Source organism: Hyaena hyaena, unplaced genomic scaffold (genome assembly GCF_003009895.1).
Source record: "Hyaena hyaena isolate Hyena2069 unplaced genomic scaffold, ASM300989v1 scaffold_3, whole genome shotgun sequence".
NCBI lineage: Eukaryota > Metazoa > Chordata > Mammalia > Carnivora > Hyaenidae > Hyaena > Hyaena hyaena.
The window spans coordinates 7,322,036-7,345,776 of record NW_024080635.1 but is presented as its reverse complement, the minus strand read 5'-3'; the positions used below and the strand labels follow the sequence as shown (position 1 = coordinate 7,345,776).

The window sequence follows — 23,741 nt, the reverse complement described above, 5'->3', positions numbered from 1 at the left end:
ATCTCGAAGAAGTGAGGCTGTGGCATGAAGACCAGTGCTCTCTTTTGACTCCCTTCTGCAAAGCCTAATGGGAAGGCATAGGATCCTAGAGACCATCCTAAATCCTGGCCTTAGAACATCTGTGCTTGAAGAATTCTAGAATCCAGACTCCCCTCAAAATGTCTCCTAGTAACCAAGGCAGGGTCTCTGGGTCAAGGTCATGCAGCACCTGGCCCTGGCAGGTTGGAAGGATCACTAGAAATAGGATTCCATTTCCTTCCTTTGACAGATAAAGATTAAGACATGAGGGGGGGAAGGAATTGCCTAAGGTAACACAGCAAGTCAGTGTCAGAGCATAACACCCAGGTCATATCATGACATGGGGAGGGGGGTGGGGTGGGACAGCCTAGATGCCCAGGTGGTCCCAGAGAGCAACCTGGGTGCTGTTGGAGGACTAAAATCCGCACTGTTCTTACTAAGGCAAACTTTTATAGTCCTGCCTGGTTCCCAGCAAAGTTCTAATACCCCAACTCTCCTGAACTTTGGACAAGACTTCTTTCCCACCTTAAGTCTACCCATCTGTAAAATGGCTCCCAACTGCCTTTCAGCTGGATTGCCTAGAAATCCTAGGAATAAGGGGATTGGGAGAGGGAGGAAAAGAGGGGGCGTCTTGGGCTTTAGGCTCCCTACCTCAAAGGCGCCCTTCATCAGGACAGCCTCAGGTTAGGGTTAGGGAGCCAGAGCAGGAGACTGGCCCAGGCGAGGCGAGGCACGCCGTCGGGGGCGGGGCCCGGGGCGGGGCCCAGCCGCCATCGCCCCGCCCCGTTGGACGTCTGCGCGGACCTCGCGCCGCGGGGGGAGGAGCGCGAAGCCCGCGCACCGCGCGGCCCCGGCGGAAAGTTTTCCCTGACGGAGTTTTGGCGGCGGCGGCCGGGGCGGCCATGGACGCGCTCAAGTCCGCGGGGCGGGCACTGATCCGGAGCCCCAGCCTAGCCAAGCAGAGCTGGGGGGGCGGCGGCCGGCATCGGAGTGAGTGTGTGCGCGTCCGCCGGGTCGGGCGGGAGGTCGGGGCTGGGGGTGGGGGGGCTCGGGCCCCGCGGACCGGCCTCCCGCGGGCGCCGGGGACAGAGGCGCCGTCTGCCGGGTGGCCCGCGGCCCTGCCGGGGTTGGGGGGGTCGCCCGGGGTCACGTTATGCTCCCACTGTCGTTCCGCTCTGTGCGGCTGGGGAGGAGGGGCGGAAGCCGAGGGGAGAGAGCGGAGCTCGGGGTCCCCAGGTGCAAGCGGCAGTCGGAGGGGCCGCAGGTGAGGCGAAGAGACCTGCGCGACCTCCGGCACCTGGCCACCTCGCCGCTCGGGGCAGCTGAGGCGAGACGGGAGCTCAGCGTCGGTGCCTGGGGCAGGAGAAGTGGGCACCGGGGCTTGGAGGAGATGCCCGCACCCTGCGCCCCAGCCTCTGGGTGCGCGGCGGGCGGGCGCCCCCGTGCCCCCTCCCCCCAGTGCAGCCCTTGAGGTCGTCTTTAGACGCCCAGAAACCGACTCGGGTGTGAGCGGAGTTCGCAGGTACCTGCTTGAGGTTGGGGGCGAGGCTCAGCCCGGGGTCTCTGGAGGTATCACACACCGAGCCATCCCGACCCTTGCGTCGCCTGCTCTTCCTACGTCTAGGTGGCGAGGCTGGCGTTCTGGCCAATTTTGAAACCTGTTTTCTCTTGCACTTTCCCTCTCGGGCCTCCGAAGTCCCGCGGCGCCCAGGCGAATGGCAGGCTCGCCGCCACCCTCTCTCGGGGGCGCCTGGGAAGCTGGGAGGCCGTCCCCCCTCCGCTCCCCGTCTCGAATTACTCTCAGGGAACCCGTCACCTGGCACCTTCCCTTGAGGCCTGAGAAACCCAGCCGGAGTCCTTTTTTTCTCCAGAAGAAAGGGAGTGCATTGCCTGGGGTCACCCAGGTCTTCCTGGTAGATGTGGAGCCAAAGCGGGGCTTCTGTAACCCTCCCACCCTCCTGTCCAACACCTGGGCGTCTCCTCCCCCACCTAGAAACCGCTGACAGTACCGCTGCACCCCACCCCCCTTCCTTTTCTTTCCAGGGCTCCGCCAGGGGAGCCCGAGTTCCCTGAACCACGAGTGCCAGCGTGTCTGGGCCTGGAGAGCCCGCCCTGCCCCTCCCTCTTGCCCCTACTCTGCTGTTCCAGCTGTGGCCACCCCCCTAAACGGAGACTGGCCTTGAGAACATGGGCTGCTGCCTGCTGGTAGGGGTGGGGTCAGAGACCCATTAGGGCTGGTCTGGGCCAGGCCAGGGGTGCACCCTCTCCTACACTTATTGGCCCCCCAAACAGCCCCTTTAAATACTTATGGGATTTGACTAGGGCTTCTGAGAATAATGGTTTGTTTCTGTGGGGGGGGGGGGACCCTGCAGTTTTCTCCAGGGATGGGGGAGAGGGATGGGGTGCCGGGGAAGGGAAGAAAGCTTCGAGGCCTCTTTGGTTCTGGGGAAGGGGGAGAGGTAGCCACCTTGGACAGTGGAAGAGAGTTTTTCCTGCTGCTCTGACCTTGGACAAGTCCTTTTCCTTTCTTTTTTTTTTTTTTTTCTTATTTAAAAAAAATTTTTTTTAATGTTTTATTTATTTCTAGGAGAGAGAGAGACAGTGTGAGCAGGGGAGGGTCAGAGAGAGAGGGAGTCACAGACTGAAACAGGCTCCAGGCTCCAGGCTCTGAGCTGGCAGTCAGCACAGAGCCCGATGCGGGGCTCGAACCCACGAACCGCGAGATCATGACCTAAGCGAAAGTCGGACGGTTAACCGACTAAGCCATCCAGGCGCCCCCATTTTCCTTTCTGACTCTGTTTCCTTACCTGCAAAATGGGAATGAAAATTCTAACCTGACAGGGGTGTTGAGATCAAGTTCATTGATAATGCTTTCTCCCGGCACCTGATTGGTGGTTTCCTTGGGTCCCACACTTCTCCCTTCTTGTCATGTGGACCTTCAACAGGACGGTTGCTGTGGTGGAACAAGTTTTAGGGGCTCAGAGCCCATCTACACCTGCAGAGGAAAGGAGAGGAGAACTCGGGTCCCCTGCAGACCCCCCAGAGTGCTGTTCTGAGCCTTCTGGACCCAGAATGATCTGGGTGGAATCTTCACCTGTCCTCCGTTATTAAGCGTCAATTTCCTTATCTGTAAATTGTCAATGACGTTAGTACCCGGCTGGAGTGTGTGTGTTAAATGAAATTGTGCTTGCCTGGAGTTGGCAAAGGAATTCAATAAAATAACACCTGCTTTTGCCACTTTATGTTCTACACAGTGTTTCTGCTTCCGTTATTTCATTTGCTCCTGTGAGGTGTGATAGAGCAGAGATTCTTATCAGACACCCCTCGCCCCCCGCCCCCCCCCATCAGAGATAAAAGAGCTGAGCCTCAGGCTCCAACAGAGCTTCCTAGAGGCAGCCCTCCAAACTCCCCAGCTCAGGGGTCTTATGGCTGTGCCTCCTGGGGCAGGCCCCACCCCAGGTTGGGCTGACAGTTGCTGAGAACAGTGGTGGCCACAAGGTAGAGAGGGAAGCCGTGGGGTGCGTCTGGGGTGGAGGTGCTGGGGTAGCCTGGCCTCGGGTGGTGTTCCAGCCAGGCCTCCGGCCCATCCCTCAAGGCCCAAGCCCTGTGGTTGACTTTTGGGGCAAAACTAAAGTCAGTGGAGTTAAGGATGGACCTGACACCTGCTGTCAACTGTGACTTGCTCCTTGCCCCTCAGGACCCTCAGCTGGGCTTAGCACGATCATTGTTTTGTTTGTGGAGAAACTGAAGCCCAAAGAAGGGAGACAGCTTGCTTGAGCAAGCTAGAGCCCCAGCTTGGCCTCCTCATGGCCCCGTCTCCCGGCTCGGCCTTAGTTTGAAAGAGAACTCTCCTCCCACACATGGCCTTTCCCCCATCTCTTCAGGAGTCTTGAATATTTTATCTCTGTCCCTGGACAGGGATTTTCCTTTCTTCCAGCCTTCTGGAAAGATGGCTTATTCAGGCCACACAGTATCCTTCTTTCCAAGAGAGATCCTCTGACCCGCAGACTTCTTCATGGGTTGTGCCAGGCTGTCCGAGAACTCAGAACAGGAGAAGAAATACTAGGTACAGGTTCCAGGAAAGCTAGTTTCTGGTAGTATGTGGGGGACAGAAGATCTGTCTGTACTTACTTATAATATTTACAATAAAGGAGATGATATATAAACCCCTTAGTCGTAACACTTATTGGTCACAGACTGCGTGTCCTGCACTGACAGGTGCTGGGAGTCTGGTGAGAAGCCAGCCTGTCTGCCCCTTGTGCTGCTGTTGGTTAGAGGAGGCAGACAGAATGACCAGGGTGCAAATGTAAGGTGGGGTCATAAGTAGTGATGGCGCTGTTAAGAGAGAGAGAGCGGACTGAGGAAATGGGGACAGCTTCCGTAGAGTAGTATCACACTGTGGCTTCTTCTGGAAAGCAGAAGGATCTGAGTGCAAGCCATCTGTTTGGGAAGAGATCTCGGGAAAGATTTTTAGAAGTGAGAAGAGGAGAGAGTCCGAAAAGCGAACAGGAGAGCAGCGCGGGTGACTGGAGGGCCTTGCTGTGGAGAGCTCTGGGAGGCCCTTCACTTACTCTGCGGGGCAGTTCCTGGCAGCTGGGGGTACACGGTACTGAGGATGGAAACCCTTAATGCCCCAGTCCGCATGGGCATTGGCATCTCTGGTAGCCAGAGGGTGCTGCGGGCAGAGAGGTGGCATCTCAGGTGGCCCATGTGGAAACGGCAGCCAGTGTGGGGGTGAAGGTGGGGCCCTGATGGGGTCAGCCCAGACAGTCAGGGAAGGCCTCTCCAAGATGGTGACTTGGAGCCTGTATGAGAATACGGGAGGGAGGAGTCTGGGAACAGCATTCCAGCCCAAGGGAACAGCAGGTGTGGGGGACATGTAACTGGAGGCTGGGGCCCTGCTTCTCATGGGTCTGGTGGCTGAGGGAGGGATGTGTGCCTTGAAGGCGTGGGGACCGCCCTTGCCCACGGAGGGGCACTCTGTCCAGGCAGCCGTGCAGGACAGGACGCCCGCCCCTCTAGGCGGTCCTAACTCCTGACCCCTGCCTGGCATGGGAGGAGGCTTGGTGGGCTGCAGGAGTGGGTGGATGGCACTGAGCCGGCTGTGGGAGGCAAAGACCAGCTCTGTCAAGTGTGAGTCATGGCCCTACTCCTCTGAGCTGTGGGAGTCCTAGTATACCCCTGCCTCTCCTCATACAGCCCTGCAGATGGCTATGTGCACATTCAGGCTCTTTGCACTTGACCTATGTTAATGACCGTGCATACTTCTGCGGCCCTCAGTGTGCTCAGGCATGATTCGAAACCCACCTCGCATGTGAACTCATTTCAGCCTCACAACAACCCCATGAGGTGGACATGCTTCGTGTCCCAGTTTTTAAATGAGGAAACTGAGGACCGGGGAGGTGGAGTGACTGAACTCCACAGCCCATCTCCAGACCCTGTGGTTTTAACCTTGACGGCATGTTTTTCTCTTACAGACTAAGGAGGTACCTAGGAAATGAGCGCTTATGCTAATATCATTTAATAATTTTCTTTTGGTAATCTTAACACCATCTGAGATTTGCCGGGCACTTTTTACATGCTGAACCTATTTCTGATGATGCTCTTGAGGGACTGAACCCATTTGTCAGACAAGAAGGCTATGGTCTCGAGAAGCAACCACATTCTAGGTCGTGGCAGAGCTTGAGTCCCCTTCTGAGATGTCTCTGTGGCTTCTGAGGCCATCTCCCTACCAAGCTGGAGGAGGCTGGGGCCAGGGCTCTGAGAAGTTTCCCCGTGGCCCATGGGTTTGGCCGTAGCTCTGATGGTCCAGACACCAGCCAGGCTGGGTCTCCTGGGCAGCAAAAGGAGCAGAGGGTCCCCTTGTCCGGTTCTGAGTCCTGGGCAGGGGACCTTAATGAGGAAGGAGCACACATTTGCAGCTGCAAGTTGAACTGGGCATATGGGCCGTCCCCAGCTAAGTCTGACAGCAGGTCATCTGTAAAATTGCTAAGTTAAAATAGCACAGTCATTACCCACCACCGGGCCAAAAATAACCAGGACCGGAACAGGGCTGTGGACTCAGGCCTGTATTTGCCTAGGGGCCTCTGGGAGTTCTTCCTGAAGTCCCAGGCTCTTCCTAGGAAGGAGCGCGTGGCCTCCGGTATGTGGATGGTGAGCAGACGTGAACTTTGTGTCTTATCAAGTGTGCTCTTAGGTGTTGCTTTCTTCAGGGAGGGCGTGGGAGACCTTACACTTTATTGAAAAGGTGAGTCATACCTAAAAGTACAGTAGCCTAGGGGGCGCCTGGGTGGCTCAGTCTGTTGAATGTCTGACTTCAGCTCAGGTCATGATCTCATGGTTCATGAGTTCGAGCCCCGCCTCGGGCTCTATGCAGACAGCTCAGAGCCTGGAGCCTGCTTCCAATGCTGTTGTCTCCCTCTCTCTCTGCCCCTCCCCCACTTGCGCTCTGTCTCTCTAAAAAAAAAAAAAGGTACAGGAGTAGAGGCAGGGTTCCCTCGCTAGATGGGTAGGAGGATCTTGCTGGGCCTGAAACAGCAGGGTAATGGGAAAGGGGAAAGGGCGAAGCAGAGCGAGCACCATTAGACAGGAAGGCACCTTCTCCAGTTCCTGGGGGAGACAGACATGAATGGAAGTCTTTCAAGAGGAAGGCACGTGGGAGACAGCTGCTGGCTATCGGTGATGTGGCTATAGGAGGAAGAGAAGGAAATCCACACTCACGAGAGGCACAGGCAACCCACAGACAGGAGGGATGAGGCCCCATCAGGAGACAGACGGCGGGCAGGCCCTCTGCTAAGCACATTGCATTTTATTATCTCATCAGAGGGTCGAAACAGCAGCCCTGTGAGCTGGGGACTGTTGTTTCCCCCATTGTATAGATGAGAGAACTGAGGCTCAGGGAAGGTAATTCGCTCAAGATCACTCAAGGTCAGAATTGGGATTCTAGGGTTTAGGCCTTTGCTCCTAATGGCTAGGCAATCTTGCCTTAAAGAAGGCTTCCTGAATGAGGCTGGATACAAGGGGTTTCAATTAAACCAAGGGAAAGGCATTTCTGATAGAAGGAACTACTTGAGCAAAGGCATAGAAGTGGGAAAGTAAGTGTTACGTCAGGAGGAAGAAGTTCTACGAGGTTGGAGCTTCCAGGTGTGAGTTCCGTGTTGTGTGTGCATGTGCCTGTCTGTGCACGCAGGGATATTATGGGAGGGGAAACTGGAAAACTCGTGACCCCCCCAGTAGTCATTGTGAGAATTGCCTCTAGTGGATTGGGAGCCAGGGGCAGAGGGGGAAGCTCTGACTTGCTGTGTGATCTTGCACAAGTCCCATCCCTCTCTGGGCCTCAGTTTCATCATCTGTCATGTGAGGAGTTCTGGCAAAGAGTCGCCAACGGTGATGAGTGGCAGCCAGTCCACCAGGACCCTCGTCATGCAGGAGGCCACAGAATAGGGGAAGGGTCAGGCCAGGGAAGGAAGAATGCAGAACATGCCAAACATTTCAGAGGTCAGGGAGGACTGGGGAATGTTTTGACAGCAAAGCGGTCATCTGTGACCTTGGCAAGCTTTGGCCCTTTGGAATGGAAGGAGCGGAAGTGGCTTTGGAGAGGGGCCAGGAAAGGCTGAGCCTGAGGAAATGGGAGAGTGGGGACATGAAAATGGGGGGAGCAAGGATGTTTGCTGTAGAGCAGGGATGGATAGTGAGAGGAACAAGGCCACCCCTGATTCGATTAGTGTTGCCTGCCTGGAGCCTTGTATTGAGAAACAGCCCAAAGCCTTTAAATCAGAGGGAATAGAGCTGCAGTTGATTGGTGATGTCTGCCAAGGACACTGGACAGCATGTAGTTCTCCATTCTTGCTTAGATGTCTGCTGGGTTGAAAGTGCTGGTCTTAGTACCTTACAGAGGGGAAGCCTAAGGAATTAGGAATTGTGGGAGGAAATTTCTCTGGCTCCAGGAACTTCTTCCTCAAGTTTTGCTAAAATCAAGGTAATTTGCCTCATGGGAGATAATGTCAGCTAATGGTCAGGAGCTTGGGCTTGAGAGTCAGAGAGAGAACCAGGCGATGTGATCGATAACTCTTTGAGCCTCCCTTTCCTCTGTGAGCCGGGAGTGGTAGAAAGCCTGCTTGCAAGGTAGCTGTGAATGCTGGAAGTAGCAGTAAGAGCTGCTTTGTGATTACTGTTATCTTTGTTACTTGATAGTTCTGTTCTGAGGGGGTGGTATTCTTGGTTTCTCTGAGAACAAGGCTCGAGTCTGAGTTGCTTCGGGATCCCCATCATGGGACCGGGACACCTCAGGGATTTTCTGACTCCTTTTTGGAGGATCAAATGAAATAGGCTCGCGATGGATACAGCAGAGGATAAGGTCACTTTGGGGTCTTCTCAGCAGGGACTGGGCCTCATGTTGGGGTGGTGGCCCACGGGCACGGGCCGGAGGGCAGTGGGCCAGGTGCCAGAGCTCACGATGGGGTGGAGGCACTGCAGGCCTGAACTGTCCAGGTCATTTCTTCGCTCAGCAGATACGCTCCGCTGCATGTCAGGCTCTGGATACCAGGCTCTCAACAAGTCCCTGCTCACCTGGGTCTCAAATAGGGGGACCAGGTGTACCTGTAAGTTCTAAGACACACCCTCCCCCAACACACATGGATTCTTTTCCAGATAAGGAACCAGTCTCTGAAAGAGACAGCGGCTTGTTCAAGTCAAACCCAGAGAGACGTGGGTGTACAAGGCTCCTTCTGGCTGGCGGAGAAGGAGGCAGAGCCCCCAGAGGACTAGAACTCCAGGACACTTGTTGTAAGGGGCGAGGCCCAATAGCACAAGAACCCTAGAGCCAGGCTGTGCCTTGTAGGTGGGCCCACTGCCCTACCTGAGCCTCATCTGCTCTGGTGCCAGCGATGCCCAGTCCTGTGCTCTCTGCCTGTGGCTCTTCCTTCAGAGCCCCTGAAGGCCCCTGGAAGAGAGCAGGGAGGGCCCCTGGAAGAACAGGATTGTCCCAGCTGCCCTCCCAAAAAGCAGTCCAGGGGAACTGGCCCTGGCCATCTCTGTGGTGGCCTCTGGAAACCGATTCCTGTCCGGATCCCATCCTGTCTAGAATTGTGTGTGAGCTGAAGAGCTCACAGTTTTCTCATCTGTGAAATGGGTAAAATCATAATACCTCCTCCATTGCAGTATCAGGCTGCTGACTGGCAGGATCGTGGGGTGTTTATTCGTCCTGATTGGGCTTGGAAGGATTCCTAGAAACCTTCCTTCCTTTTCTGTCCTCATTGCTTCCCTGCCGAGTAGTCTGTGGGCCTCAGCCCCTAAGGAGGAGCCCTGGGGATGGTTCTAACCATTCACGAAGACCAGGCTTCCCCTCTCGTTCCTCTGCCTGCTCAGGGTCCTCTCTCACGTGAGTGGGGTGAGATGGGGGCTTTCCAGTTCTCTCCCCTACCCGGGTCTGTTCCCCTACCCCATGAGCTGGGCTCATCCCCGCCTTTTCCAACCTTCCTGGCCTCAGTTGTGGATACATTTCAGAGGACCCTTCCTGTGTCCCCTGCTCTGGACTTGAACCTGGGTTTACTGATTCAGGCAGCCTTCATACAATGTCATTTGAGCAATCACTGCCCCCCACCCCCACCCTGCGCCTCTCCTCCTCTCTGTGGCTATGCAGAGCAGGCTGGGGCCGTGGAACCACTCGGTTTGAATTCTTTTCTGACTCCAGCCCTTTACTCGCTGTGTGTAGACTTTGTCTGATGACTTTGCCTCTCTGAGCCTCAGTTTCCTAATCTGTAGAGTGAAGATAAAATCCATCTCACAGGATTGTATGGAAGATTCAGTAAGAAAATAGCACAGTTTGCTCTCAGCAAGTTGGTGTTAAAGTTAAGAGTTGGAACTTGATGGGCTCTGATTTGGGCTCTTGTACTTGCTGGCTCTGTGGACTTGGATGAGTGATTTTACCTCCCTGGGCCTCAGCGTCTTTGTCAGTGGGTATGATAAGAGGGACTACCTCGTAGATTGTCCTAAGGAGTAATGAGAATATTTTATGTAAGACTTCTTGCCATGGCGCTTGGTGGGTTATTCCTTTATTGTAGGTAAAAACTATAATAAAGGTATGTTATTATTATATATTATTATAATATATTATTCCTATATTAAGGGTAAAAACCTATAATGATAGGTGGGCGACCCCAGTGCCCCTGGCTGGGACTTCCTAGGAAATGCGGGCCAGGAGGATAAGGTCTGAGGCTGTGCTGTCCCCCTCCTGCCCAGAGCTGCCGGAGAACTGGACGGACACTCGGGAGACACTGCTCGAGGGGATGCTCTTCAGCCTCAAGTACCTGGGCATGACGCTGGTGGAGCAGCCCAAGGGCGAGGAGTTGTCAGCTGCTGCTGTCAAGAGGATCGTGGCCACGGTGAGCCCTGCTCAGGGTGGGGGAGCTGTGAGCCCCGGGCCAGCTTCTCCTGGGGTGCCACTCCTCCCCTGCTTATTTCCTTGATCCGATGCATCTGAGCTGTTCTTGCCCTGAGTCCCCTTGCATCCGGCCTAGGGACTCTGGCAGAGAGGCTTGTGGGGTCAGGGTCAGTGTCCTCCTGTTCTGTTGTTGTGGCCATGGCCTCTCCTAGTCTCCCCTCCCCCAGTCCCGGTCCCCTGCCTAAGGGTTAGTGACTTAGTGCCAGGGAGTAAGGGGGAGGTTGCCTTCACCCAACCATTTGCCCTGTGGCCCGAGGGAGAGGGTAACCCACCAGAGACTGGATCTCCCCGCTCCCCTGCTCCCCATCTTGAGTAAGCATGGCCCTGTAAATGCACCTCCCTTGGTGGTCTCAGACCCCTCAGCTCAGACCCTCACAGGTACAGTGGGTGGAGTGGAGGGTCCCCAGGTGTGGCACTGCTGGGTTGTGATAGCCCACTCAGCGCTCAGAGTCTGAAGTCCCTCCTAGCTGTGTGTCCTTGGGCAGGTCCCTTAACCTCTCTGAGTCCATTTCCTCCTCGGAAGAAGCTCTGTCGCCTATAAGATGACTCAAGGTCCAGTGGCTGGCAGACAGCGGGTCCTCCATGAGCAGCAGTTGTCCCTGTGTTTATTAGAAGAGGGCATTCCTGACTAATGTCTTCCCTGGTTTGTCTGCGTCTCTAAGCTGAGACCTCACATGGGCCTCAAGTCTGGGACTTAGACCAGGCAGGTGTAGCCCATGAGAGTAGGTCCCAAGTGAGGCAGGCAGGCTGCTCTGACTCACGTCTATCCCAAGGCCAAGGCCAGCGGGAAGAAGCTACAGAAAGTGACTCTTAAGGTGTCACCACGGGGGATTATCCTGACTGACAACATCACCAACCAGCTGATTGAGAATGTGTCCATTTACAGGTATGCTCAGCATTGCCCACATTCACTCTGCCACTTGGGGGGGGAGGGGCTGGGGTGCCCTTTCTGAATCCAGGTGCCAGCACTTCCTGTCTTGGAAGCCTGTTTCCTTGTGTGTTTGTGGGGGAGGAACCAGATCCCGCCTCACGGTGCTGTTAGGAAGTGCTGAGTGCACAGCCCCCGGCTCACCGTGGGTGCTTGGTTAAAGGCAGTTGCTGCTGTCATGAGTCGTTGCAGCAGGCAGCTGAGGTCTAGTCAGGGCTAGGACCCCCTCCCAAGCATGCTGCTGAGTCAGGCTTGGAGCAGAGCACTGCAGAGTCATAGCCTTTTCCTTCTGCTGTGAATTAGCAGCTCAGCTCTGGACATATGGCCAGGCATTCAGGGAGGCCTCAAGGCAGAGTCTGAGGCCAGAAAGTAAATGGTATGGAGGCAGGGGTGGGGAGGGTGGCTGTTCTCAAGGAGGCAGAGCCTAGACCTTGGAACCTCAGACTCTTCCCACTCCCCCTCTTGGCTGATCAGTTGTTGGATCTCAGTGCTGTAAGGGACAGTCCATTTTATAGATGGAGACACTGAGGCCCACGGTGATGTAGTCGCTGAGCTGGGAACAGGACACCGAGGCTAGAGTTCTGTCCAGCAGGCACCCAGCTGCCAGGCACTCTTCCGCCCTCTTGCTTTGTCTCCAAGCAGGTGGCTTTACCCGCTGGAACATAAGCAGTACTGGGGGTGGTTGTTGGGGGAGGGGATGGTGTTGGAGGGTGTGGTTTTAGAGTTTCTGGCCAGTGTCTTCCTCTCACCTCTCTGACTCTGCCTGCCTCCTTTAACCAGGGGAGGCCTCAGTCCCTGCTTTCAAGGAGGGAAAGGAGGGGAAGAAATAGGAGATTAGAGTATTTATTTCCCAAGAGGGCAGAGAAGAAGGGGCCTGCCTGAGGAAACCTGGGAAGGCCTCCCAGGAGAGGTGGCAGGAAGCTTGATCCTCTGAGATAGAGAAGAGGGAGCTGCTGGCCTGGGGGTCTTAATGGTGCTGATCCCTGTGTCCAGGGCTGTGACTGAAGCTGTGCTGAGCTCCTGTCCCATCTCTGGGCTGCCGGTTCCTTCAGATGGAGATTCCCAGGATGAGCAGCCATCAGGGAGGCAGCAGGCTGGGGGTGGGAGTGGCTGTGAGGAGGGTGGGCAGGTTTTCTAAGAGGAGGGAGCTGCTGTGTGCTCCTCCTGGATCCCCTGGGCCGACCTCTGGGCAGGGGTGTGACTAGAGGGCGGAGAGGGGAGGCCTGGTGCAGGGCATCGGTGGGCGAGGCGGTGTCCTGCTTCCCCTTCCGTCTGGTCAGCACAGGCCCTGAAGGGCAGCACAGCAGTGGTTATGGCCCCTGGAATCTGCAGGTGAACACAGGTCTCAGCTCTGCCACTTAGCTTGGTGGTCTGAGACCGTTAGCGGTTTTCTCATCTGAAAAGTGGAGATGATAATGGAGCCCATCTCGGGCAGCTCTGAGAATTAAATGAAGCGGTATCTGGAACTTGGCCTGGGGTGCAAGAAGGGCTTAGCAATTGCCGTTTTGAGGTGTTGCTCCATAGGGGCAGAGGGAGGTGCCCTCAGTCTTTCCTTCCACTCCGTCCTGCCAACCCCACCCTGCCATGGCCCGGAATGCCAAGGCAATGTCTTCAGAGTCTTGCCCTCTGGGGATGGGATAGCAGGCTCCGGGGGACCCCGAGGGAGATGCCTTACGGGCATCCCAGGTGTGGTCAGGCCCCATGCTGGGGTTTGGGGACACTCCCCACTTGCCTTTCAGGATCTCCTACTGCACAGCAGACAAGATGCACGACAAAGTGTTTGCCTACATCGCGCAGAGCCAGCACAACGAGAATCTCGAGTGCCATGCCTTCCTCTGCACCAAACGGAAAATGGTCAGTGGGGAGAGGCTGGGCCTAGGCAGGCTTTGGCTTTGCCTTGGCAGCCCTGCCCTCGGGGGCCCTGTTTGGTAGCGGGGGCAGGACCCAAAGACGGCATCACTTAATAGGAAGTAGGAAACCCCCCCAGGACCCCCAAGAGGATGCCGAGAGCACTGAGTAAGGCCGCAGCCAGTGGGTGGCTGCCCTGGGTGGTCAGCCTGGCCGGTGGGCAGCGACGGGCCCGTGTCCCCAGTGAGTGCCCTGGCACCTTCCTCTCTGTAACATGAGTGATTGGATTTAAGGTTGGGGTGGGGATGGTGTGTAGCGTGGTCTGGGGGTACAGGGCCTTGTAGGACCTAGTCCCTGGGGACTGGTGATCACAGGGTCAGGGGGATGGCAGCAGGACCTGGCTTGCTGTAGCCGGAGTGGGGAGGGAAACAGCCATTTTCTGCACCAACTGTGTGTCGCCCACGGTGGTTGGCCTTAAAGGATCCTCTTGTTTAACCCTCTGTGAGGGGGCAGCTGTTACTGTCTTCATCGTTTTTATCTTTAATGAGGAAGCAGACTCACAGAGGTCAGCTGTTGCTGATGGTGACACAGCGGGCTGGGCAGAGCGAGGGTTTAAACCCATGTTCCCCCCGCCCCCACCTGGGCATGACTGTGAGGAGCCACGGGCTCCTTGCCCCGTTTTCCAGGCCACTCCTTGGCGAGGTCTGGCTGAGATGAGTGGGAACCTCCGTGGTCTCTGGGCATTTGTCTCGAATGTTGGGACAAGCAGCCAGAGCGTGTCCGCCTTTAGTATTGAGGCTTTCGTTTCGAAGACCCCTGAGGCCTGAGCATCTGCTCTGTGACGAGGTTCCTGACATTTACTTATTTAGTGTTGGCCTCTGTTGACCTCTGTATATGGAGCCCAGAGCCCCAGTCCCCGTGCCCTGTGGTCCTTGGAGCCAAGGAGACAGGATTTTCTCCCCTACCCCTCTCATCAAGGACGTGTCAAGGACATCACTGTCTTGGAGTGTCTCCCCCCCGGCCCCCTAGGCCTCCTGCTACGCATCAGGGCCTGCTTGAGGTCTTGTGTTAGTTTCTGATAGCTGCTGTAAGAAGTCACAACTATAGTGGTTGAAAACAACCCACTGCTACGGTCCTGGAGGTTGGAAGTCTCAGGTGGCTCAGCGGGGCTGTGTTCCTTTTGGAGGCTCCAGGGAGGAACACACTTCTTGCCTTTCTTAGTCTCTAGGGGCCACCATTCCTGGGCTCTGGGCCCCTTCTCCAGCCAGCCAGCCAGCGGCGGAGCACCTCCCAGTCTCCCTCCTACTTCTGTTGCCACATTGCCGTTTCAAGCTCTGACCACCCCCTCCCTCTCACAAGCCCCCTGCAATTGGGCCGCTGGGGAATCCAGGATGCTCGCCTACGTCTCAACACCCTTTGCGCAGTCACACCTGTAGAGTCCCTGTTGTGATGCCAGCCAGCACTCACAGGCTCCGGGGATTAGACAGGGACATCTTTGGGGGCCGTGATTCAGCCCACCACAGGCCTTGTTCAGGGAGCGCTCTGGGGCAGGTCAGATTAGGGCTCTGACCCTAGCCAATGTGCTGGGTGTGACAGTGGGTAAGACCCTGCCCTTCCACGGGCTGTCTGCCCATCAGCAGAATGAAGAGGTCGCCTCAGTGACCTCTGGGATTATTCTGAAAGGCCCCTTTCTTCTGTGCACCTCATTTCTTTCCTGCAGACTTGGCGTCGCCAGCCACTCACCCAAGGCCTCGTGATGCCCCGGGTCCCCGAGCTGCAGTGGCTTCTCCCATGACGGCCTTGTTCTCACAAACAGTGACTCTTGGCTTTGTCTCTTATGAGGCCACACTGACTTAAAAATACAGGCTCGTTATGTCCCCATTGTTTGTCTCTTCCTCCCCACTGGCCAGAGCAGGCGCTGGGCTGGGGCGGCTGGCCCGCGTCCACTGCTGCAGTTTGGACCCTGGCGCGTAGGGGCTCCGAGCAGCAGAGGCTTCCTCTGGGGAGGGAGGTCGGAGGTAAAAGAGAGCAGATGCTGGCCCAGCAGCTCAAGGGAGGCCTGGGCTTGGGTCAGAGGACTTTAGACAGGCCTGCCCCAGGCCAAGAGGTCAGTTATTGAGGGAAACAGCGTGCCCATGGCAGCGCCCTGTTCCGGCACAGGGAATGGCCGCTGTGGGACACCTGGGCCCAGGCTCCTCCCTTGTCCTGGCACATTATCCTCTGTGGCAGGGGCTGATCGGGTCGATCATGGCGTAACCACCCTTTCTCAGCTGGCCTCCCCACTCCGAGCCTTGGGGACGCCCCTCCAGGCCATCTGATGCAAAGGTGGTGTTCTCATGTCCCTGCCTGAGGCCTCAGCTGAGCCCATGCTGGAGCCTGGCCATGTTGGAGATGCCAAGATTCTCGGGGCTTGGTGGGCATTTCTCAGATGGAGGCAGAAGGTGAAATGGGGCCCTCGGGTTCTGCAGTCCATCTGCTGACAAGTGTCACTTGTCACTCCACAGATGGCACTGCTGCCTGTCCGGGCTAGGCCCCATGTTGGGCACTGGGGCCCCAGGGAATCGGCCGTAGAGATACCAGCAAGATGGCTGGGGGAAAGAGCCGGGATTCAGTGGCTGGTGGACCTGGCTCTAGGGTGGAGGTTATTAGTCTTTCTGGGGGTCCATAAGACTTCCCAGAGAAGGAGATATTTTGAATCAAGCTTTGAGGGCTGAGTAATGAGTGGGAGTTTGGCAGCCAAGAGGAAGGGGGTAGGGGTGGTGAGCGGCTGTGTGCACCCAGCACAGGAATCAGCACGTGCAGACACAGGTGCAGAATTAAATGGTATGATTGGTGGGTGAGGACGCCCGTGTCACTGGAGCTGGGGTGTGGCAAAGCAGAGTCAGCCTGCTGGGGGAACTTTGAATTTGAATGCTGTAATAGCCCTCGTTGCTTTTGGCCAGTGGCCCACCATCTCCACATCCCCACCCTTTCTCTCCTGGACGTTTGCATGAGCGAGAAGCCTGTGGCCACTCAGGGGGAGGGAGGAGGGGTTCTTCTCTGCATCATCCACCGGTTCACCTGAGCTTGGGCAGCACACCACCAGGTCTCCCCCCGTGACTGCCGTTGGCCACGGTCAGGATGAGCTCTTCTGCAAGGAACTGTTTCCATCCACCCTGCTGGGAGGCCTTGGCCAGCACTGTGGCCTGACTATGGGTTCTAAGCAAAGGTGGGGTTAGGGCTTCAGTGCGGGGGTCCTGGGGGTGCAGTGCAGGAGGACTGACAGTAAGCAAGGGGACACCCCCTAATTCTAACTCTAGCAGGCGGAGGCAGATCTGCTCTCCCTCACGTGGCCCCTGGCATTCCTCGAGTAATCCTTTTAGTTCAGGATTTATGCTGCTAGGGCAGCAGAGCCGTAAGGGACACGTGGCCTGACTTGGTGTGAGTACCAGGCTAGGATCTGGGATCCTGGGGCATCCTGCGCTAGACCTGGCCCCTTGAAGGAGCCAACAGCTTGGTTCCTGGAAATGAGACAGGGACGCGAAACACTGAGTGTTAGAACCCAATCCTGGCCAGAAGAACGCCCGCCACAGACCGGATGCGTTCTGCGGAGGGGTGGGCTCGCAGCCTGTGCGCTGAGGGTGGGAAGGCCTCCCCGGGGGCAGGCCCGAGAAGTTCTTTGCTGTGACACTGCCCGGGAGAGCAGGACCCACCCTGCTCCCAGTCCCTGCCCAGCCTGGGCTTGCAGCCGCCTGCACACATGTGTGTCCCGGGTTATATTTGGTTTACTTACAGCTCCGAATTTCAGGGCGAAAGGGCCGGGATGTATGCAAATGAACAAGTCGATTTATGCAAAAACAGTATCAGGCTTGTGTCCGCAGATATCCTGGAGGCAAAAATCACGCGTTTCCATCTCTCTGCCACCTTAGGTGACCAGCCCTTTCTTGGGTGTCTGGTGATTTGACTCCAGCTGCTAATCAGCCCATATTTTTAGTTCATGGGCAATTCTCAATGGTAACTGGGTCTATTAAACTTGATTCCGACGTGACAGCTTAAATTGTAAACAGCTGTGAAGAGTTTCATACTTAATTACCATATTTAAGTTTTGCCATAAAGCGCCCGTACTTCCATCAAAAATGTAAATGACGGAGACATTCAAATGAGATTTTATACTTCGTGAAGTTTAATTGGCATGGATCAGTCAGCTTGTTTAAGGATTTTTAAATTTAAAAAAAAAGAGAGTTTTAAAGGCAGTAGCCACAGACTCATTTCTCAATTAAATCAAGTTGTCTGGCAGATAGTAAGAGAGTGGGCTCTGAGGCTGGTTATGCCTGAACTTGTGCACTTGAAAGAATCTGGTGCTTTCTTCCCTAGGCCCAGGCTGTCGGAAGGAAGCTAGATGCCGCTTCCGGCTACGGCCGAGCTCTGGGACTCCTGTTCCCATAAGCTGGGCTGTGATTAACCCTGAACTGGAAGCAGAGAGAGGAAGAGGCCAAGATGCATGTGGGCTGGGGTGGGTCCTGGTTGAGCGAGGCCTCGGGAAGCCTGCCCCTCGGGCAGATGGAGTTCAGCCAGCCCATTGCACCTCTGGACAGCTTTGGCCTGCTCTGGGGATCAGGGGTGTTTAGACTCTGCCTTTAGGGAGCACCCAGGTAGAGTGACACAGGCATGTGAACTGATGACACTCATATGCATGATGCCAGAGAGAGGTAGGTGGGGCTGTGGGGTGCCAGTGCTGGTGACCTGAGAGAGCTGGTGACATCTGAGTTGGTTCTGAAGGGGCAGATGGGAGTTCTTCAGGGGTGAAGGGCCAAGATGTGGCCCGCCTCTTACAGGTATGTTATAGCACTGAATGGTTTTGGTCTCTTGACACAGGTACACGTTGACGTTTTTACTCCCGCCAGGAAATGTATAAGCCGCCTCCTCCCTTTTTGGGATCCAGTTTTAAGTCCCCCAACCCAGCCTAGGGCTAACCAGAGTCCAGCCTTTGCCTCTGGCTGTGGCTCATTGAGGCAGTGACTGCACCCTTTCCAGTCCTGGCTTTTCTGTTGTCTGATTTCAAGGGCTAAGTTACTGTGTGAAGTCCTCAGGTAATTAGGGAGGGCTTCTTGGAGGAAGTCAGCCTCCTAGTTAATTGAATATAGGGAAGCCCAAAGGGAAGAGGAAAAAAGGTGGAGATGAACAGCCATTGCAAAGGTCGGGGCTGGAAGAGAGGTGGGGGACATGGCTGGGCTACAGGTGGTGAACTGGGGCCCCAGCTGCCTGGAGGGCTTGTGGCTTCCTTATATCCCGGGCTTCTTTGGTGACCTGGGAGGGGCCAGGACTCTGCCCTTGCCTGTCTGACAGTTCAGAGCCTCAGCCTCAGGCCTGCATTTCTGACTTGCTGTCACCTGCCTGACGTGTGCCCCTCCCCTACCCCACTTCCTGTTTTTCAGGCCCAGGCTGTCACCCTCACAGTAGCCCAGGCCTTCAAAGTTGCCTTCGAGTTCTGGCAGGCGTCCAAGGAAGGTGAGCCTTGATCAGGGACACTGTGGTGGGTAGGGGGTGGGGCCGGGGAAGGCTGGCAGAGTAGAGCGGGGTCGGGGGTGGGTGGTGAAGGCCCTGGAGTCCAGGCCCGACTCTCCACCTCATCACCTGCCTGGTTTGTGACTTTGGACAGGTCCCTTCACTTCTCTGAGTCCCTGTTCCCCCTGTGAAGAAATGGGAACAGCTGTCTCCCTCCCCCCAGGGTGATTGTGAGGATTAAGTCTACAGAGTTTCTCTCCTCTCTGCCTGCCCCCTGAGAGTGGCCGCAGACCACCCCTGCCCAGCGAGTGCTGGGACCGGGGCTCCAACGCACTGTGCCTTGGTCCCACAGAGAAGGAGAAGAGGGAGAAAGCCAGCCAAGAAGGAGGGGACGTCCTGGGCGGGGGCCTCCGTGACAGCACCCCATCACTGAAGAGCCGTGAGTCGTGGGCAGGGCGTGGGGCCAGAGTCAGCTGCATGTCCCTGGGTCTGGGCCTGTCCTTCATCCAAAGAGCCCCATTCCCTCCTGGGCTGGGCCAAACCCGTGTGTGTGTGTGTGTGTGTGTGTGTGTGTGTGTGTGTGTGTGTGTTTTATTGTTAAATAAATAATACATCTTCTTTATAGATAAATTAGAACATATGGTTAGAAGGGAAGGTTGCTCATTTTGGTGCATGTTCTTGCAAATATGTTGCTGTGCAACTGTATAAATATATGCATACATCTCTCTGTATACATTTAACATCCTGTTATGTGATCTCTTAAAAAAACTTAAAGTCTGTTGTAAATGTAAAATTTGCAACCTGAAATGTTAGCTGGGGAGAGGTTCTCACCCTGCGGGCAGCCATCCAGCTGTTTCGGGAGGTGCCCAGCTGGGGCTCCGGGTGGGCCGGTTGACAGGCCTGGGAAGGCCATGTCCGAGGAGGGAGTCAGGACCAGGACAGCCCCGGAGTCTCCGGGACCGGGCTGGGAGACGGGGCCTGGAAACAGGTGCTCCCTCCCACTGACACACCTGACCGGGCTCCTTGTAGTGGTTGCCACTGGGAACCTGCTGGACTTGGAAGAGACGGCCAAGGCCCCGCTGTCCACGGTCAGCGCTAATACCCCTAATGTGGATGAGGCACCGAGGCCCCAAGCCTTGAACAATAGCAACGTTGTCTGGGTGAGTGGTCAGAGGGACCCCGTAGGGGTCCTGATCCTGGTTGAGGCCTGAGGCTGCTCCGGGACCCGAGCTCTGGTGCACATGACTCCAGTCCTCCGGGAGGGCCAGACCCAGCCCGGCAGTGCCCAGGCCCAGGGTGGGGGGCAAACAATGTCCGCTTTGAACTTGGGGCTGCCTCCCCGGCAGGCTTGGCTCCCTTCACAGCTGTCTCCTCACAATGGCCAGCCTCTTGGTCTGAGCATCCATAGCTCGGCCTACCACAGGACCAGCCAAAGGCTCCCTTGTTCTTGGCGTGGGCACGGTTTGCTCCTGACGCCCCTCCCTACCCCGCCATCTCCGGGAGGAGCCCGAGGCCTGGCCGTCAGGCGTGAGCCCCTGACTTGCTCTGTGACGCCAGGCAAGCCCCCTGCCCTCTCTGTGTCTCAGCTTTTTCATCCCCTCAATAAAGATGATGACCTCTGCCTGCAGAATCTCCCAGAGGAAACTGGGTGGGTTTTTTTTTATTATCAAAATTAAAATTTTTTTTTCCTTTGAAAATAATTTCAGACCTACCAAAAAAGTTGTAAAAACAGTACAAAACATTCCTATTCACCCTTCATCCAGATTCTCCAAATGTCAGCATCTTCTGTAACCAACATTACAGTGATCAAAATCATTACCATCAATCTGATGCTGTTATATAATCTACAGGCCATAGTCACATTCCTCCATGTGTCCCCCCTATGTCCCTTTTCTGGTCTAGAATCAATTGCAGGATCGTTACTTTGTCATGTCTCTTTAAAAAAAATCTGGAGTGTTGGTGGACTTGAAAACTTCTACCCCATTCCCTGCTGGGGGCCACCTGTAGGCACCACGAGCCTGTTCTCTGCTTTTGGGAACCGCCCTTGGCACCCGGCCCTCTGCTCAGGGAGGCACCAGGGAGCCCTTGCCAGCTGTTTTCCCACCTAGGCTGTGGGATACCTGCCATCACTTAATCCCTCATGAGCTTTGAATTCTGGCTTTGCTCCTGGAAGTGGATGAAAGCAAGAACACCGTCTTACCTACCCTCTTGCTCTCGGAACTTGAAAGCCATAGACCTCATCCGGTCCAACCCCCTCATCTTACGGAAGGAAAAGCTGAGTCCCAAAGAGGAGCAGCAGCTTGCCCAAGGTGTCCCTCGGCCAGTGGCAGAGCTGGGAATTATACCCACCCAGGTGCTCTTTCTCCTGCTCCGCATCCCAGGTTTGGGTCCCTGGGTTGAGATGCACGTGGCAGTAGCCAGGCGGGCGGGGAGGGGCCTACAGTGCCTCTTCCCCCCAGGTACCCGCCAGACCCCTACGCTTGTGTCCAGAGTCCCCGTGGCCTAGCCGGGGCTGGGACAGACCCTGGCTGTGAGCAGCCGCTCCCCCGCTGAGGGTTCATATCTCCTGCTTTGTTTTCCCCAAGGAGCTGGATGATGGCCTGGATGAAGCATTTTCAAGGTAATTTTAGCTGGGCTCCTTGTGCTGGGGAAGGAGGCCTGGCATTTGTGGGCTGCTGCTCTGGGGTCCTCTGCCTGTCTGAGAACATGAACTCTGATCTTCTCCAGAGCAAAAATCTCTACTCGAATACCTCCAGGGATGGGGAACTCACTATCTGGGGTTGGCTGCGTCTGCTAAAAAGCTCCTGCTATTGAATCAAAAACTATTCCTAGTGGCTTCTCTGCCACAGTCTGGGCTGAACTGAATGATCTACAGCTCAGGTTGACTTCCTCTGCCTGCACCTGGTGTGGCCTTTAGAACCTGGCTTTTTGCAGGCTTTGTTCCCTCCAGAGGTTTTGCACTTGTGGAAAGGGGCAGGGAGGGGGCAATGCTTAATGAAGCCCATGGAGCAATACATAGAGGAGGGGTGTCAGGCACAGCGAGGAGGCATCTGGGTCTTGTCTGAGGGTGGTGGCATTTCCCCATCTCCGCAGGGGCCATCGCTGTAGCCATGGCTACCTTCAGTTCAGGGACATGGCCCTGAAAGGCTGGGCTGAAGAGAGGTCTGGGCAGCTCAGGGTTCTGAGCACTGGACCTGTGCAGACCTGACTCCCTGGGCAGCCCCCTGCAGCCTTCTCCTTCCTTCCCAACCCCTCCCTGCTAGAGCCTGGCAGACACCCCTTGGCCTAGCCCAGGGGGTGGGAGGTGGGTGATCAGTACTTTCATGGAGGCAAAGACATTCTTTTCACTCTCCAGCCTGCTTCACTGACTTCACTGACTACAGCGCCCTCATTTTAAGAAAATCTTCCATTTGCTTGTTCCAGATTCCTTAAGTATCATGTGCCCTTTATTAACAACTTCGAAAATCAGCAGAGCATTAAACACGAAAGAACACCATCCTATAATCCCACAGCCCACACTTTTGGGCTTAATGCATGCTAATCCTATACATACACATTTTTTTTTTTTTTTTGCACTGATCAGCTCATGGTATTTGCCATCAGGGATACCGATTTTCACCTAACATTGGCATACCAAGAGCATTTCCCCAGGCTGTTAACAACTCCTTGTAAACACCTCTGCCCCCTCACATTCTTCTAAGGCCCTGGGCCATAATTTCCTTAACTCCCCCAATTCTTTGGATGTTTCAGTTCTCTTCTTTTTACGTCTCCATGTTGAAGGGCACTGTGTTGAACACCGCTCTAGCCAGCAGTCTCCTGCCGTCTCTGGCCCGCACATGCCCCTCCCTGCCTGTGCCAACGCTGCCCTTCCCCTCCCCCCTTTCCTGGTGGAGCTGGGGCGGGGTCGTGGAGCCTCTCTCTCCATGACAGGAATGTGACTGCCCCCCAGTGTTCTGAGCCATTGGGCCCTCACGGGTAGGCTCCGGTCAGAGATGCCACCTCTCCTGACATCATGGAGTTCTTCCGGCCCCCGAGGCCTGGCTTCTTTCCATCCATGCCCCCTCCCTCTGACCCTGGACTGGCTGCTCAGGCCCCCGCCGGCCCCTTTGGGGACCCTTGGCTCACACAGCTCTGCCTTCCAGGCTTGCCCAGTCTCGGACGAACCCTCAGGTCCTGGATACTGGATTGACAGCGCAGGATATCCACTACGCCCAGTGCCTGTCCCCTGTCGACTGGGACAAGCCTGACAACACCGGCGCCGAGCAGGATGACCTCTTCAGCTTCTGAGGGCCCGGGACTGGCAGGACACGTAACAGACCAAAGCCGCTTGTGGCGGGGTGGGGCCGGCTCCAGGACCCCCAGCCACCCTCTTCCCGGTGGCAGCACTGTGGGCCTGCAAATCAGAGCTGCGTCCAGTCAAGCAGGGGGAAAGGAGAAACTTTTTTTTTCGGCCACACTCTTTCCCTGAGAACTGAAGGATGCCTTGAATATTTATTCACTGACTCCTGGTTCAACTCGGAAGCCAGTTTTGCATCAGGCACAAGTGCAGTGTTTTACCAGCTTTCTGCCCTCTCCTGAGGAAGCTCGGCTCTGCTGTGGGTGTCAGGACGGTGACCAAAGCATTTCTTGTCCCTCCTCTTTTTCTAAGGCCCCGGATTTCCCTGGAGGCGTCCCCATTCCTTATAGAAAGCTGTCATCTTTTGAGCACGGGGAGGCTCCGTGGCCTCAGGGGAGTCCCGAGTCTGGTTCCAGGGCCCCAGCAGGCGTGCCTCCCCCCCACCCCCCACCCCCCACCGGCTCTGAGAGACCGAGGGGCAGCCCCTGACCAAAGACAACACACAGCTGGCACTTTAAACCACACATGTAGATGTGGCCCCCAGGGGGTCCTCGAAGGTGCTGCTTTGCACAGAGCTTTCTGTCTGCCTTCCTGCAAGGAGGACGTGAAGTCCCCGCCGTTGGTCCCTATGGGTGCTCGGAACCAGTGTCACTGGCTGTCCAGAAGTTCCCAGGGTCTGACTGCAA

The 23,741-nt window shown here is 55.9% G+C and overlaps 1 protein-coding gene across 2 annotated transcripts; it reads left to right on the top strand.

Moving 5' to 3' along the window:
• The first annotated feature begins 849 nt into the window (after positions 1–849).
• Positions 850–23,213, top strand: LDLRAP1 (low density lipoprotein receptor adaptor protein 1). 2 transcript variants are annotated; one of them, XM_039232149.1, is made up of 9 exons: positions 850–1,008; positions 10,258–10,400; positions 11,233–11,345; positions 13,127–13,241; positions 18,650–18,722; positions 19,072–19,158; positions 19,749–19,879; positions 21,308–21,339; positions 22,862–23,213. In XM_039232149.1, the coding sequence occupies exons 1-9, from the start codon at positions 921–923 to the stop codon at positions 23,004–23,006; spliced, it is 927 nt and encodes a 308-aa protein (XP_039088080.1). In that variant the 5' UTR covers positions 850–920; the 3' UTR covers positions 23,007–23,213. The 2 variants fall into 2 exon arrangements, with proteins under 2 accessions (XP_039088080.1, XP_039088070.1); XM_039232139.1 differs by having other exon boundaries at positions 21,305–21,339.
• The last annotated feature ends 528 nt before the right edge of the window (positions 23,214–23,741 follow it).

What these genes read in the sequence shown, in the direction of transcription:
- LDLRAP1 (XM_039232139.1), top strand. Translation starts at nt 921, where the DNA reads ATGGACGCGCTCAAGTCCGCGGGGCGGGCACTGATCCGGAGCCCCAGC. An exon ending in GGGCGGCGGCCGGCATCGGA is followed by an intron (nt 1,009 to 10,257) that starts GTGAGTGTGTGC and finishes CCTCCTGCCCAG; the next exon opens with AGCTGCCGGAGAACTGGACG. An exon ending in GAGAATGTGTCCATTTACAG is followed by an intron (nt 11,346 to 13,126) that starts GTATGCTCAGCA and finishes CTTGCCTTTCAG; the next exon opens with GATCTCCTACTGCACAGCAG.